This window comes from Chrysoperla carnea, chromosome 1 (assembly GCF_905475395.1).
Source record: "Chrysoperla carnea chromosome 1, inChrCarn1.1, whole genome shotgun sequence".
Taxonomy (NCBI): Eukaryota; Metazoa; Arthropoda; class Insecta; order Neuroptera; family Chrysopidae; genus Chrysoperla; species Chrysoperla carnea.
Window position 1 is genome coordinate 74,598,495 of NC_058337.1, and position 17,733 is coordinate 74,616,227.

At 30.3% G+C, this 17,733-nt stretch overlaps 2 protein-coding genes across 2 annotated transcripts; both read right to left on the reverse strand.

Annotated features, from left to right (window-relative positions):
* Positions 1-4,883: 4,883 nt before the first annotated feature.
* Positions 4,884-6,109, reverse strand: LOC123305744 (cuticle protein 18.7-like). Its single transcript, XM_044887546.1, has 2 exons — positions 6,026-6,109; positions 4,884-5,499 (listed from the first exon to the last, which is right to left on the reverse strand). Exons 1-2 carry the CDS (start codon positions 6,035-6,037, stop codon positions 4,945-4,947), a joined length of 567 nt encoding a protein of 188 aa, XP_044743481.1. The 5' UTR covers positions 6,038-6,109; the 3' UTR covers positions 4,884-4,944.
* Positions 6,110-13,862: 7,753 nt separating this feature from the next.
* LOC123305742 (histidine-rich protein PFHRP-II-like) lies at positions 13,863-15,270 on the reverse strand. The gene is made up of 2 exons (XM_044887542.1): positions 15,189-15,270; positions 13,863-14,779 (listed from the first exon to the last, which is right to left on the reverse strand). The coding sequence occupies exons 1-2, from the start codon at positions 15,198-15,200 to the stop codon at positions 14,066-14,068; spliced, it is 726 nt and encodes a 241-aa protein (XP_044743477.1). The 5' UTR covers positions 15,201-15,270; the 3' UTR covers positions 13,863-14,065.
* Positions 15,271-17,733: the final 2,463 nt, after the last annotated feature.

Genomic DNA, 17,733 nt, shown 5'->3' on the forward strand with positions numbered 1-17,733 from the left:
CTAAAAGTACTCTTTAAACTTTTACTCACGCTAGAATGATGGGTTTTTTCTCATTCGTCACGTAATAAAGTAAAATGAACAGAATTCTACGAAAAATTTTAATATGCACCTCGCAATCCCCCCCCCCTTTCCATGCTATACATGCTAGAAAGATTCGGTTTTCACATTTGACGTGAAAATTAATTTGGGAAACAAAAAAGTTAGTATATTTTTAGTTTTAGTCCGAAACTTTTATGCAAAATTGAAATAGAAGTTTTTGTGGAATCATTTGCAGAGTTTTTCTTATTTAAATTTTTACTTTCTGCCTATATTGACAAAAAATCTGAATTAATAAGTTAATCGTTTTTATTTTAATGGTGGCAGTTGTCGACCAACGATGCCACGTATAAAAACTATCCAGCAATAATTACAAAGAAACAAAACCCTTCTTGATAGCTTTCGCCGATTTCCAGTAAGGAATGCACATTGGAAAACCCTTTGGAATTTTATAATAATAAAAGATGGGTAGATAGTACTTATCTGTGAAATCAGAATCTGAAATCATAAATGAGAGCTAGGCGTTTTCCCAAAAAATCTGAAGCAGCAGTGGATTACAATAAAACAGTAACAAGTTTTTTAGAAAATTGATTCAGGGTTGGTTGCGAAAAATAGCTATTTCTGGTGCAACCAAAAGATGGAATTTTTTTCTATTTCTTTTACTTTGTACCTTGAAATAAACTCTAAACGACTTTTCTTGCTCCTATAAAAAAGTTGACACTTACTTATTCGCGAAAAAATTCTTTGTTATACAAGATTTATTTACAGTACTTAAATTTTTAAATAGCAGATACTTTGGATAATCAAAAGACAGCTTTTGGATAAGTCTCTTTACAACTGTAAATTCGAGACTGGTTCAATTCGAGACTGGTTCAATTTTTGCAAAATAAAATTAAGAGTGTAAAAAATATATAAAAAAATAATAAAAATGTGTTTTATTTTTTTGTAATTTTATTTACCTTAAGGCGAATAAATGTGAAATAATTATTCAGAATGTAAATGGATGTGTTAGGCGAACCAGTAGTAGCCACGCCCAAGCCCTTGAATATAAAAAAAACTGATTATGGATAAACAAAAACATTAAAATTTCTTATATGTGCATTTTTTTTTATTCATAACGGAATTAGAGAAATTAATTATTTCAATTGTTTGATAACTATATGAATAAATCGTAAATTGCCTTAAAGCTATTAAATTCTAGAATTATATAAAGCTTCCTAGTTTTCAAGAAAAAAAAATTGAATTTTAATTATGTATACTAAGTCTTGGTAGTACTGAAAAAAAAAATTTTTCAGTGAAATTCCAATAAATACGGTACATCCGGTTTGTTTTCCAATTTGAGCTTTAAAAAACGCAAGAACGAATAGTAGTTCATGCCTACCGAATCAAAAATTAAGAACATGGTCCAATCTGATGTAAGAACTGGATGTCCCCCATCAAACGGCAACTTTTGTTTCAGTAATTTTTTTTTTATTGGACAACAAAACGAGATATTAGCCGATTATAGATTAAAATGACCTCTATAGCAAGTATTAAAATGCTGCATATTTAATCGACATTAATAAATGACAGAACGTGTCCAAATATTGTGCGGGGTAGCGGTAGTCGAGTAATGTCCTTCGGTTAATGTCTTCGACACCATATTATACAATGAAAGGCTTACTTAAATTAGCTTGATTTTAGATGCCCCAATTTTGCAACTGAACATGAGGATTGAGCAGCGGTCAAAGATAGCATTACAGTAATTTCAAAATAATAATTCAATATAGTTATTGAAATAAATACCACGATACTCGAAATAAAATTGTATATTAAGAAATTCTATTTAAAAAATACAATTAAAAAACATGCAACGGACTTACATGTCGCTAAATATCGATATTTCGATTGCAACGCAATCATCGTCAGTAGCAAAATTTATTCATATAACAAACATTTTAAACAAAATTAAAAAATTAAAAATAAATAAGTCAAACATTACCAAAAAAACAGTAACGATTTACAAAAAATACAAAATAAAAAATTATCACAAATTTGAAGAAAAACTTTCTCAATACCACCAAACTTTTTGTAAACATTTCACAACAAATTATTTAGTGGGTTTGAAAAATTCTTTTGTCGACCTTAATTTATATCTAAAATTTGGTATCGTTTGTGAGATGGGTGTGTCCAAGTTCGCTATAACTGACGAGAATTGTTTTATGGCTAGACCTTTAACAGTTGTCCATTTTATCATTTCAGAGTCAGGTATAGAACCTTTATCCCAGTTCATCTCACAAACGATACCAAATTTTAGATATAAATTAAGGTCGATAATGTTGTTGTGAAATGTTTACAAAAAGTTTGGTGGTATTGAGAAATTTTTTCTTCAAATTTGTGATAATTTTTGTATTTTTTATTTTACTCTCAGCGGAAAACTGACCAAAAATCTAACAAAGTAAAACGTATGCAGTACATGAATGTGCAAATGAATCTTCAACGAAACTAAAATCGCTAATGTGGAAAACCATATGTAGTAGCTTACAAACTCTTTTTTAACAGCTTCTTTTGGAGAAAACTCGACCGTCTAAATTTCAGAAAAAACAGTAAATACTAATTTATCTACTGTCTAATTTACATAATATATTTACTGTCTAACATCGACAATAATAATCAATAGCAAAAAATCTCATTAAGAATAAACTCTTATTTTACTATAAAGGGAAGGGTTTCGAAATCTACGAACGAAATCTCTCTATCCGAAGACACATTAAGAATGGGACAAATCATCTATAAAAAGATAAATCATAAACCAGACTAAATTAGCTAAGGGTTTCCAAAAGTATCATCAAGGGTAAAAGGTCGAGTTTATCAACCTGTATCACCGTTGAAGAAAAGAAGACACAAAAAATTAAGTTAATTGATGTTTATTAGCTCTTTTTGTACTTCATCATTATTCGGATCACATCTATAATAAAGTGGAAAAATATAAACTGGATAAAATACCTCTTTTTTTCAACTGTTCTTTTTACATAATCTTTTAGCTCTGATTTCTAACACCATTGTAATGGTAGTGATTGCATAAACACGAAAGCAGATAAACTTCTTTATTACAAAAGTACAATCATTAAAAGGAGATATTGTTATTTACTACGTAAGAATTCAGATCTAAGACAGGAAAAAATTTTAATTAAAAACAGTGATAAAATTTTAGTTATGAATTTTTTTGATTTTATATAATTTGTTAATTTTTATTACCTGAGAGTTGGATTATCCGATCGTTTTATTCAACCCTCAAAAAAACGTAGATTCTGTCGAAAACCATTAAAATTGGATTTTTACAAATTTAAAATCGTTGACGTGCAACTTTCTCCTTAATTAATACAATTGTCGATAAATTTTGTAATTTCTTACAAAATAGTCTGTAGATCCGCTTTCTTTGAGATAAGAACCTTATGCATATAAGATACATTTATGATAGACGCTGTCACGGAATATTTTCCTCGAAATTTGCAACTTACATTTTTTTCTATTCCGTACTTACCGAAATGCTAGTGCGAAAAAGAAAGTAATATTTCACTCATCTGGGTTTCCGGTTTTGTCAAACGGACTGGGTGCTACGTACAAATTGTACATAACAATTGATTGCACTTAAAAATTAAAATTTTTCTCTTTTTATTATTGATTAAGATTAAATATCCGTAAAGGTCTGTAAATTCCAGAGAAACTAGGGTGAAATATATAAATTATTTTCACATTCGAGAAATGATCCCCTGTGTGGCCAAATTCCTAAAGGGCGAACTACTGATAGATACGCACATTTCACCCCTCAAATCTATCAGTTTTCGTGATGAGCTAATTAAATCTGAAACTTTTTGGTTCCTCCATCAGAATGCCTCGATAAACAAAACCTTCTTACTACTAAAAAAAATGTGGCTATGCTTCTTATATCACCCAGTTAAACATATCTCGAAGTTCTTTACTAGTTTCTTTTATAACATATCTCGTTTTTCACTTTTAACTATGTGAACAATTTATCAATTGATTTATTTTCCGAATTGTTGTTACTTAATTAGTTTTTGTTATCAGAATAGGAGTGGCGTCATCTATTGAAATATACATACTTTATACACACTTTATCTATTTCTAATATGCGAACGTATTGATCGCTCAGCTCATATCTTACCTGTTCATAAAACTTTCACTGTTTTGTTTTAGATGCCGCTAATATAATTATTGTTTCAGATAAAATTATTAATTTGTTTTTAATATTATAATTAGTAGTGTATATTGTTATTATTAATAATTAAGATCGACCTTTAAGGACACTTGTGTTACACTGTTCCATCTGTTTTGGTTTTATTTAATAGTATTTTAAGATATCCTTGCATTGTTATGTGACAGATTAATGTCAATCGTAGGAGCCTCACCCTACTCGTTTGATGTAAAATAACTTGAAAATTTAAATATTATTTTAGGAAATAGAATGATACTTAATTTAACATTATAATTTATTGCTCCAAAAGCAAACGAATATCTTAAGCTGAATCAAGAATATAAGAATATTTTTGTAGTTTTCTTGAGTCATATTTTATTAATATGATTGTTAAGGTTTCACTTACAAAATTTTTCCATGATATTTTTATCCATTTGTTTTTTTAATGGACAATTTACACGAAAAGCAATTCGACGAAATTATCAACTAAATGGAAATTATTGGTATATTCTACTGATTTTCTTCAAAATAACAAAAAAGCAAATTTTTATTTCACTAAGAAAGGGTTTTGCCACTAATATTACGTTCAAACTGAAAAAAATTGCAATGACACAAAAATGTAAATTTTGAAAAGTTTATTAAAAAACATTAGTCATAAAAAACATATATACATTTAACAAAAAACATTTCAGCTATGGCAACAATCGGAGTATTTATTCGTTACGGTATTGACCATCATGACCGTAAGCAGCTTCACCAAGGTATTGGCCTTCTTCAGCATAATATACTACAGGTGATACAACAACACCAGCTCGGGCAGCAGCATGAGCAGCTAAGTGTGCAGCTTTAGCAGCGGCTACTTCGGGTGTTTCAGCTGGCGCAGCATTATGTGGAGCAAGGGCAGCATGAGCAGCGGCATGTGCAGCTTTGGCGGCAGCTACTTCGGGTGTGTCTTGTGGTACAGCTGGAGCATAAGCGTAGGGTGAGACTACGGTGTAAAGTGGATGTCCGGCAGCGGCATGTGCAGCATAGTGAGCGGCTTTAGCAGCAGCAACTTCAGGTGTATCTGCTGGTACATATGGAATTCCAGCATAATGAACATATGGAGCCAAAGCAGCGTATGCATGATGTCCACCAGCAGCTAAATGAGCAGCAGCATGTGCAGCTCGGGCAGCCACATTTTCTGCGGGTTCTAGTGGAACACCGTTTGGTCCAACTAGTGGGTAGTAACCAGCTGATGCAACAGCGACGAAACAAGCGATAGCTACCTAAAAAAGTTAAAAAAATTTCGTTACAATCATTACCATAGAAATGAGAAAATAAGATCCTACAAGTAACAAAAATTTATTTTGATTCCCATGAAATTCACTGTATATAGAGAATCTTTATTATTAGAAAAAAATATCATTAGTTTATTCACAATGGCGATGATTCAATGTATCATTTATAGTTTCTTCCCGTTTAACTCCGTTTAAGCAAAGTAATATTGCCATCAAAAACAAATCGAGAAAAAAACACCAGAATTATAGCGACGAAACTAAACAAAATTTCGTTTCTACAAGGAATGATTACTCTAAATGTTAAGGACCAAACTGACAAACAGACCCTTAAACTAAATATTTTTCCCGGAAAATAAAACACATCTTAGATAGAAATCGATTAGTTCTATGCGATTAATTTTCACGCGGCTTTTGAACGATCACATAACTTCCAAGGATATTTAGGAAGCAATTGTTATCATCACTTTTTTCGCACATTTCTTACAACTACACTACATTTGCAACACTAACTCACCAAAACTTTCATGATGATTGTTTGTGTATTGTTGTGTACCTCCAAATCAAAGGACTGTACTTTTCAGATGAGTATGTCGTCTCCAAATTTTTAATCGTCTTTTATACTAGGATTCTAGATTTGTCACCAACATGGATGTAATCTGTGAGGGGCATTATTCAAGGTTCCCCCTTTCTCTATATCATCTTAGAGGAATGTAGTTAAATTATGCAAAATCAAAAAGTATAGTCTCTCCACACTATTTTTTTTGTTTTGTATAGTATGAATAAATTTTCACAATGGGCATGCCCCCTAACTACCTACTTAAACATAATTAATAGGTGTATAGTGTATATCTCTGCATTAATTAGATCAATAATTTTGAATAGGAAATAATTGTTGATTATGCATATACAAAATACACCCGTTGAAAAATCAGCAATCTGCGAAAGAAAAAATGAATAGAAATTATTTTTCCCTATTTGAATTTTATGGTAATAGCTTACCATATTAACTTGAGCAATGACTTTGGGCGATACATTCATTTGGAATTTGTGTACTACTTTCAGTTATCATAAATATTTTTCTGTTTTTTTATGCTCAAATTTCGATACATAATATCGTTCTTATTCCCATAGAGTCCAATTTGACTGTTCTTAGTGTTGATTACGTATTTCTAAACTTAACGATTAACAATTTAACCTGTCAAATATTGGAACAAATTTCTATATGTACCAACGTTATTGTAAATTCAAGTAAGATGAACTTTCGGAGAAAAAATATAAGGAAGAGTTTCAGTTTTGCAGTTTAATTAATTAATACATATTTGGGCATATTTATAATCTGATCTATATCTGATTAATTTCCCAAAAAATGTAACAAAATAACAAAATAATTTGTCAGAATCTTAGAAAGTCTAAACATGTTCTTGGTCCTGATACATGTAAGTGGGGATGGTTTTGGTTTTCCAAGTCTTGCGATGCCAAGACTAAAATTTTAAGACTAATAACTATTCACTTTGGTCATCACGCTACCTTCAATCGCTGAGTGAGTTTCGTATGCATTTACAAGTCCTAACGAAAAGTGTACTTCGACGTATTTTGCCCCCGCTGAATCCGAATTTTCATGTTTTCATAAATTTATTGGCCAATCTACAGGCGTTTCAAACCAAGCACTGCGCGCCGACCAATGCAAGATCATTTTTGATTATAATTTTAACCATATCTCCGGTTCTATTGGTTCTATCAAGACGAATAAAAAACAAAAATATTTGTTTTTTATGTAGAATAAAGTAGTATACAATTTTTTATTAAAATTTTCAATATTTTAGAAGCTATGGCCGTAAGAACAATTAATTTGTTTATAAGAAATTTCCCCCCACTCTGAGCGATGAGCAAGTTGAATATTCGGATTCAGCGGGTCAAAATACGTCGAAATACTCTTCTTGTTCGGTAGGACCTGTAAATGCTTACGAAACTTACTCAGCACCTACACTACAGTGTATTCGGAAGTAATAAAACAAATAATATATTAAAATGGTTTATCATTTACAAGAAAAGGTAATTTTGTGCCACCTTGTATAAAATAAATTTTTGGGCTTTCGTCATTGTCATTTTTATGTTTGATAAGGTTTTCTTGTACATTATTTTAGTGTTAAATGACTACTGATTGAGAAAAACAATAACTATTTCATTATTTCTAACAAATATGGCGTTATTTGTAATATGTATATGACTGAGCCAACGAAACTAATAAAGAAAAAAATAATAATTGCTCTACATGGTAATCAATCTGGTTTAGTTTAAATAATTCTTGGGCGTAGTTGTCTTTTCAAAATGATAACATATAATAATCGCAAGGTCATTGTTTTTTTTAAAGGTAATTTTCTTGAATATTCTTTTTGAATCATTTTTTTTTTTTAAATCAGTTGAAAATCTCCGATTTAATAATAAAATTAAATCTGTATTAAAAAAAATTGTATCAGTTTTATTTAGGGTTCAATATAAACAAGGGCTCCTAATTTTTTTTAATCCTAATTTTCGTAGGAAAAATTATTTAAAACAAGTGAAAACAAACAATTGACTGAGTTAACTGTTGAAATACCATGTATAGACAGTGTTGATGCGCAATCGTTTGTTTTTTTGACGTCACGTAAATAACAAAAGATATTCACTTTTAAATAGACACACACACAACTGATATTCCTATATTAATACATACTATAAAATTTGCACCTTATTAACGCCCTCGTGGGTAAACAATGATGTTTAAAAAAAAATGTTTCAAACAAAAGTTTTTTATTTTTTTATAAGGAACATTTTTTACATTTAAACTTTTGTTCTATCTCTAACGGTTTACAAGATGGGTCCTACGGACCCAAGACCCAATTGACTCATATTGCTCATTTACGAACTCGACCTCACTTTTTACGTCCTGAGTAAGCTAAAAAAATTTCAGCTCGATATCCTTTTTCGTTTTTGAGTTATCATGTCCACAGACGGACGGACTGACGGACAACCGGAAATGGACTAATTAGGGGATTTAGTGAACACCTATGACAAAATTTTTTTCCTAGCATCATTATTTTTAAGCGTTACAAACTTGGGACTAAACTTAATATACTATGTATATTTCATATATACATGGTATAAAAGTTAATTTTGTTTTTGTTTATATATTTTATGGAAGTGAAAAAATTGAATAATTTTTACTTGCTAATAATTATTAAAACATAATAAGAACGAAGTAACCGAATCCACCCACGTCATAAATGTAATTGTATTTATGAATGTAATTTAATAAATAAGGATTAACAAATAATTATGTGGGTGGCCTCTGTTATATGTCATAGAAACGGAGGTAAAACCCCATTATTATTATTACTTACAAATTTTAGCGGATTGATACTTTTAAATGAAAACAAATTTTCACTTCAAACTTGCGAACAGGTTCCACATACTGAGGTTACACGCTGAATTTACATAAGAGGCACTAGGGATCGAAATAGACCTTTTCATCATGTCAAATGCGCAAGTGCAGAATTTATTTTTTCGTACTGACAGCAATAAGTAGGACTAAGATAGAAGATATTTGTTATGCATTTTATCACATTGGTTATAAATCATTTAGTACGAAACAAATGTGAATCGTGATTTTAAAATGAAAAGCCCTATTCGATTCTTGTGAGAATTATGTTTACGTTATCTAAGTTGCTTAAAAAAGTTTGAACACGTTGAAAAGATTTACAAATTAAAATAAATAAAATAAGTTTTCTCATTAGGTATTTAAAGGCATTATTGAATATTTCTTGTGTAATTAACCCGTTGATTCACGGTACGCCGGGGTGGCTCCTTTAGTTGACAGCCAAAAAATATTTTTGCCGCCACTACACATATAGTTGGGTTTAATAAAAAATTTGGTCAAAGCAATGAACGCAGTTGAATATGCATTTAAATATCTAAAAGCTAAATTTCCTAATAAAAGAGTCGCGAAATTAAAAGATGGCATACTTATTGACCCGAAATGAGAGAAATCTTTAATGACCAACTGTTCAAATCAAAGTTGATAGATAAACAAAGAAGAGAATGTGTAACTTTTGAAAATGTGTTTCACAATTTTCTTGGCAATAAAAAGGCTGAAAATTACACAGAGCTGATAGAAAAACTGATTTCGTGGTATCATTAACATGGATGCTACATGTCTTTAAAAATTCACTTCTTGCATTCGCATTTAGATTTTTTCTAAGAAAATCTTGGTGCCGTATTTGATGAACATAGTTGAAAGATTCCTCCAAGACATTGCACATATGGAAAAAAGATATAGCAGCAAGTGTACCTCAGAAGATCTATCAAATAGTTACCATTTCTTAAATTTTCTGTATTGTAAAACTCATCAATCATTGTAAATTTTATTTAAATGTTAATATCTGAAAAGCTAGAAGTGATAGCTGAAATCTGTTAACAGATTTGGACTCAACAAACCAAAGCCAATAAAAATCGCATAATAAACTTTTTATTCCCAGATTTTTATTATTTTTGCAGACCAGTGGAATAAGCGTAATTAGTCATTATTTGTCTTCAGAAAATGTGAATGAGCTCAACAGAATCCTTAATTTTCATTTAATTCTAACCTGATCGTTTATTTATCTTACAATGGCGTCATGACATTTAAAAATAAAATATTTTATATAAAAAATAGATTATCATATAAGCATTTAAAATATTCTGCGTTCTAATTAGACCAGATTTTAATCACCTTGGTTAAATATATGCATATGTTCTGTGGTTATGTGTTTTTATTACTAATTATATTAAAGTTGGGTACACTTTATGTAATTTACTTGAGACGCGACGTGTGTATTCACCTGCTGGCGTTAGCATTCTCTTGCGGGAACTTAGTACACCTGGTAACTATAATTAAATGAGATAAATTTATGGAAAAGGTGATTTTAAACACACTTCGTTCATTGCTAAATTTTGATAAAAGCAACAGAAACAGAAATAATTAACAAATATGTAAGATGTAAATGCAAACTCCTATAATTGGGATCATGCTTTAAAATATGCACCTGGAATATGATCCTACGTCCTTTTTTTTTTAAGTAAAAAGACAAATTCGTACAAATCAGGTATATTTCTAATTATAAAAGTAAGAATGCATTATGTACAATTCTAACTAGCGTTTGACACGACATTTCTTTAAAAGAATTTGATTACTCTCTTATTTAACATTTTACACCATTAATATCATTTTTTAACATTTTACACCAAAAAACACAAAAATTGACAGGTAGGTTTTACAAATTATTCAAAAGTATTCTTTTTTCACAACTTCTTATTATGAAAAAATCCCCTGTAACAGTTACCTATTCAAGTTAATTTACAGTGAAGCTATTGTTTTTAAATTACACGCAATAATTATTTAATTAAAAACAATTTATATGAAATTTTGATTATGAAAATTATTAAATAATTTTAATTAGGGGTAAGCAATGTGTATGCGTATTTCATGCAATATTAATACATAATTTTTAATAATTTATTTGTTGAAATATTTTAGTAAGTTTCAAAAAATCAATCTAAAAGAGGAAATAATAATATAGTAAATCGATATCTGAAATCTCCAATAAGATCTCGACTGTTTAAAAAATAAATAAAAAATTAATACTTTTTTTAAGAATAAGCTTTTATTAATAATTATTTTACATGACTATTTTATGTAAACATTATCAAAGATAATATATTATGAGAACTCTAGGATATTTAGAATTAAATTTCGATTTGAGGAAAGCAGGGAAAATAGAAATAAACAAGTGAAAACAAACAATTGACTGAGTTAATTGTTGAAATACCATGTATAGACAGTGTTGATGAAGCAATAGTGTGTTTTTTGACGTCACATAAATAAAAAAAGATATCCACTTTTAAATAGCTACACACACATTGATATTCCCATATTAATGCATACTGTATAATTTGCACCTAATAAGCGCCCTCGTGAGTAAACAGTGATGTTTATTTTTTTTTAAAGAACATTTTTTACATTTAAACTTTTGTTCTATCTCTAACGGTTTACAAGATGGGTCCTACGGACCTAAGACCCAATTGACTCATATTGCTCATTTACGAACTCGACCTCAATTTTTTCGTCCTGAGTACGCTAAAAAAATTTCATCTTGATATTTCTTTTCGTTTTTTAGTTATCGTGTTGACAGACAGACGGACAGACAACCGGAAATGGACTAATTAGGTGATTCTATGAACACCTATACCAAAATTTTTTTCATAGCATCAATATTTTTAGGCGTTACAAACTTTGAACTAAACTTAATATACTATTTATATTTCATATATACATGGTATAAAAATTAAAATAGAAATAATATCGAAGATATTTTTCGTATTTTAATTTTCTCGACTTAAATTTTTTAATTAATCTTTTTTTGAAAGAATGAATTGGGCTTACATTTTTTACGAAGTTATATTAATTTACTAACGAAATAGTCGAAAACTTGGACACAAACTTTTAAATTTGTACATATAATATATACTTCAAATAGGGCTCAAAAATATACCGTCATTGCGAGTTCATGAACAGTTTCAATTTTTTATATAAATATAACATGCCGGTTATTGAATGGTAATAATTGAGAGTTAGGCAAATTTCTGACCACATCTGTACTTTATTTGCCTGAACTATGGTAGCTTTTGTATTTTACATATAGCATACCTAAATAAATATGTAAATTCAAGACTAGCAGCTATATGTATAATGTAAGTATATGTAACCGTAATATTGTAATTTCCATCAGATTGTATATTAACTAGTACCTATTATTGTAAATTTGACTTCCAAAAGTGTGCACCAGCCCAACCCGTGCTAAATGAGTTGATTTTCGTTAATAGGTGAGGTGTTTAACTAGCGCTAGTGTAGTAACCTGCTTACAATCTCGCGAAATTACAATATTACTGCTAGTCTCTATCATTGATACCAATTTTCAAAAACAATTATATTTTTTGGAATATATATTAATTAACGAATGGGATATTGAATCGAATCGACTCACAACCAAATTTTTCAAATTTCGTTTTAAGCCTTCGATACCGAATGTACCTGGACTGGACTTTCGACCAATGTCTTTCGCGAATCCTTGTCGCTTCAAGCGAGCCTACACGTTTGAGCATGGTTATTAACTGCTTTATATTCTTAAAATATGAATCGGATGTGCATAGGTTAATAGATGCAAGTCTATAACTGCGACATTTCATACAATAAAATAAAGTTCGAAAACTAAAATACAAAATCGCGCTCTTAAAAGTATGAAAACAAGAAAATATTTTTATCTGAAATTGTTATGATTAGCAAAATCATTCTTAAAGTCGGGAGACCTCTTTTCGGTCCTGTGGGAAACTGTTCATCTTCATGTGTTTATCTTAGAGGTCCCCCGACTACAATGACGATTTTAGTTATCATAACAACTTCAGATGAAAATATTTTCTTGTTTTCATACTTTTAAGAGCGCGATTCTGTAATTGTCGCAGTTTTAGTTAGAACTTTATAAAAATAACAACATATATATATTTGAGTACTATCATAGTTTTATGTTCACTAGAGGGCGCCATATTCAATTTAATGTGACGGAACATAGCCTATAACCAGCGGACAATCACGACGATTTTAACGACACCTCATTTGTCAAATTATGATAAATTGCAGGTCAGAAGCTAGGAGGAAACAGACGAAAATACATACATTTTAAACTATTTTGCGGTTACAATTTCCCAATTAAGTATAACAATATATATATATATATATATATATATATATATATATATATATATATATATATTTGGAAAGTGCTAATTACGCTCTTTGATACCAAATACGCTATAATTAAATCGAAATTTGTTTTTCGATCATAGCTTTATGTCCTTTAGAGGGCGTCATTTTCAATTTAATGTGACGCTTTATAGATCAAGATGCTTCTAACGATACCTCATTTGCCAAATTATGATAAGTCGTTTAGATATGATAAGCTAGGCCCGAACAGATGAACATACAAACATATTGGTAAAACGCATAACCATCGCCATTGTATAGTCGAGGTATAAATACATTTAGTAGAAACTACATGCGAGGTAGGTACTTAAGGGTTTTTAGAACTAAATAAATAAAAATTTTTAATAACCATTATTTTTTAAGTCACGGAATGTAAACACCATTATAAAGAAAAAAATGTAGTTACAATTCTCGAAACAAGTTCCGAGATTTACAATTTGCAGAGCTTTTCACAATCATTTATTACCAACCATCTTCTTTCATATGATTTGCAAACCTGATTAAATTGAAACAACTAAAATTCATTCAACTACGACTTTATGAAATATTTCGGGATTCAATAAAAATGAAAACATATGTAATTATATTAATTCTCAAAAGCTTTAATCACATTTTTTTTTTTAGTTTTCAAAAAAAATACAAAATACTGTACAAAAATAATAGACTATCACAAGGTACACATGTTCGAAAATATTTACAAAGGTTGTTTCATGAAAACAGTAATTACCAGCCATGATGGCTATGATGATCATATTCACCATGGTATTGACCATCATCGTAGGCACCATAGGAACCAGCTCCATGAGCGTATTCACCGTGATATTGACCATCATCATTGGCAGCATAAGCACCATGACCATGAGCGTATTCACCGTGATATTGACCATCATCATAGGCACCATAAGCGCCATGTCCATGAGCATAATCACCATGGTATGAACCATCATCGTAAGCTCCATGAGCAGCACCATGACCACCATGAGCAGCGGCTGCATGGGCAGCGAGGTGAGCAGCTTTAGCGGCAGCTACTTCAGGTGTGTCATGTGGTAAAGCACCATGACCATGTCCTAAAGCTGGAGCGTATGCGTATGGAGTAGCGATAGCAGCACCATAAAGTCCATGACCAGCGTGTCCGGCAGCGGCGGCATGTGCAGCAAAATGAGCAGCTTTAGCGGCAGCAACTTCAGGTGTATCGTGTGGTAATCCATGAGCAGCAGCAGCGTGTCCGTGTCCGTAAGCAAGAGCAGGAGCGGCGACATAATGTCCATGACCACCGGCAGCGGCATGTGCAGCAGCATGAGCAGCACGAGCAGCTACATTTGCTGGTGGTTCTAATGGAACACCATGTGGTCCAATTACTGGAATGTGTTGTGCACCATGGTGAGCTGGTGCCCAATAACTAGCTGATGCTACAGCCAACAAACAAGATACTACCACCTAAAAGAGAATTATCCAAGAATGAGTATTAAAAATTCACAATGTATCACAAAGTGCATAAAGGTTTAATTTAATTTCGAATTATGCTAAAATTGTCTCATTTATAAAAATAAATATCAGCTTTTTATTTAATGTCTTTCTATGCTTGTAGTTAGAAATTAAACAAAAAAGTCAACGTCGCAATTTAAATTGTTTCCAAGTATCTTGCTTTGCCTCAAATCATTTAAAAATTTTATTAAAATTTAAAAAAATTTTAAGTTATAATAAAATCATATTTAGAAAATTACATCTTATTAGAAAAGATATCCGAGTTCTATGAAGAATTCAAAGTATTGACAAATTGATTTTTGGCGTAAATTTATGTAAAAGTTATATGGGAAACATGTATCCAAAAATTAAATTTACTTACGAATGCTTTCATTTTGTATTTTTTCTAAAATATACCTCCAAGTAATTGGACTGTACAAATGTGAATAATATTTTGTGAATAATATTATCGACTTTTTATACTCCAAAAAATTAAATGTGTCCCCCTATTTGAACACTTACAATTACACTGTATTTACTAACAAAAAATTAAAAGATGCAAGGTCCCCTTTCTCTTATCCAAATAAATAATAATTTTCGGTTTTACCTATTCATTATTATATTCATAAAAAAGTAATTAAACATAAAAACAATTATTTTTGTGAAGCAAAAAAAAAAAATATATATATATATATAATTGTATCAAATTTTTTGGATGTAAGGACATATTTTATATATTCAAGAATTTTCAATCAAAGATATTTTTTATGATTGAATGTACTTAATTGAGGCGACCTTTATACTAGTAATAATAATTCATTTCTTATGTCTGTCTTTGTTTAATCATTATTTGGGAAGAATAGATTTTATTTTCTTGGTCAATTAGAAATCAAACTATACTGCAATCTGTAATATCTGATGAAATTCATGGCTGCATCATCCTCAATGGATGCATCCTTAAGATTACATTATAAAAGGTGGTTCTTATGTTGGTCCAAGTTTTAAAAGCAGAAATAGTACAGATAACGTTAAAATAATGATAATTACTCAATATACACTAATAGTTGAGAAATCGTCCTTTTGTAGATGAACTGTGTGTGAAATTTTCGAAGAAAAGGATATTATTGCGTTTGTTGCCAAAACAGCTGCTAGAAAAATTGCAAACTTGGTACGGCTAAGTATCCTTCATGTTATAACTTTCGTGTAGATTTCCATATACCCATTATACATATTGATTATGCAAATTTACCTCAATGTCCCTTCTAGTAAAATATTGTTGGATAGAATATTACTTAAGAAATTTTGATTACAATCTAGAAGTTACATACAATGGCACATCCGTATCTCGATCCCTTTTTTTTAATCATTTATAAGAGGACGCTTTTCCGGCTAAAAGTGTAGTAAGAAATTGTCATTCTTTTAATCTTGTATACCACTTAATAGTCCTGATATTATAACTCGGATTATCCTTTACAATTTAATTACTCCCACAAAGAAATAGAAAGAGATGGAACATAATCTTAAATAAGAATATGTTTCTCATAAGACCAACAACATTTGTACGGAAAGTTTTTTTTTTCGAAAATCCAACATTTTGCATAATATGGCGCATTATGGGCCTAGACAATAGTTGCATGTGAACGAAAGACATTCAATTCAGACAGAAAATTGCATTAGGTAGGAGTATTTGCATGAGCGTGTTAACGAGATTAGTTCCAACTTTCCTACTTACTGGACTAGAAACAGGCTATATATTTTGTCCACTAAGTCGATTTTCTCTCTTTTTGTATTTCAGACAACTAGTAAAGATCGGTTGGGAACTTTAAATATCTTAAACTCGCAGGTGATATAGCTATAAAAGTTGACCACATAAATTTCATTTGCAAGTTCATGTTTTGTGGAATTTGCCTTGCTACAGAAAAAATGTGCAACTATCTTGAACAAGTAAACGGCGCAGATCGATTTATGTAAATTACTTGACCGCATAAAATTAGCAACAACATGAAAAATATTTTCAAAGTTATACAATCTAATCGACAGGATTTCGAGGTTCAAAAGCATAATTTTTAATTTAAAAAAAGTGTAAAACTAAAATTGCCTTAATATTGTATGGGTACTTTAAAATTCTGCAATACTTTTAAAGATAACATTTTTCAACATGAAAACTCCCCCTGCTTTCATTCTTATGAAACTTAAAAAAAAGTTAACGCCTTAAGTGAAGCAAGTTCAAGTTAAAACTTAATAAATTCCTATCGTATAAAATAATACTGTCTTAATGGAAAAGTAAAATCTCAAATTTTAGTGTAATAGTTATTTTTGCTCTTGGAATCTCCTTTGAACAAAATAGTTTTACTCAATAAAAGCATTACAGAATTGACGCACATATTTAAAATAGCGCTATTATCGTCTTTATTAATTGGTGTATCCAACATTATACATAACATAAATTAATAAATAAACTCTAATATTTATTAACAAAGGTGATATAAGAAATGAATCTTTGTGCCTATTTATTTTTTAGCATTCGACTTGGACGAAAGGAAATACAATCATATTTGAGGCCCTTAAAGCACGGTTAAAGTGCAAAATGACAAGGAGAGCGTGAAAAAGTGAATAGTAGCTAAAAGATGTGTTCCAGAGTATTAGCCGTCATGCCGCCCATCACAGAATGTCTTTGTCATTCCTAAATATTGATCATAAGATACATAATAAAGCAAAAACCGTAATGGACAGTATAATGGCTTGAACTCAGACGCATTCACATTGCCATCTACTATCGTATTCGAAAAAATTTTCGTTGATAGTATTTATAAAATACCTACTACGACCTTTAAATTTTTTTAATTAAATAATTTACATATGCAATTTGTCGGAGACGAAACAAAATTTTTACAATATTGAGTGGGATATGTAGGGTTGGCTTCTCA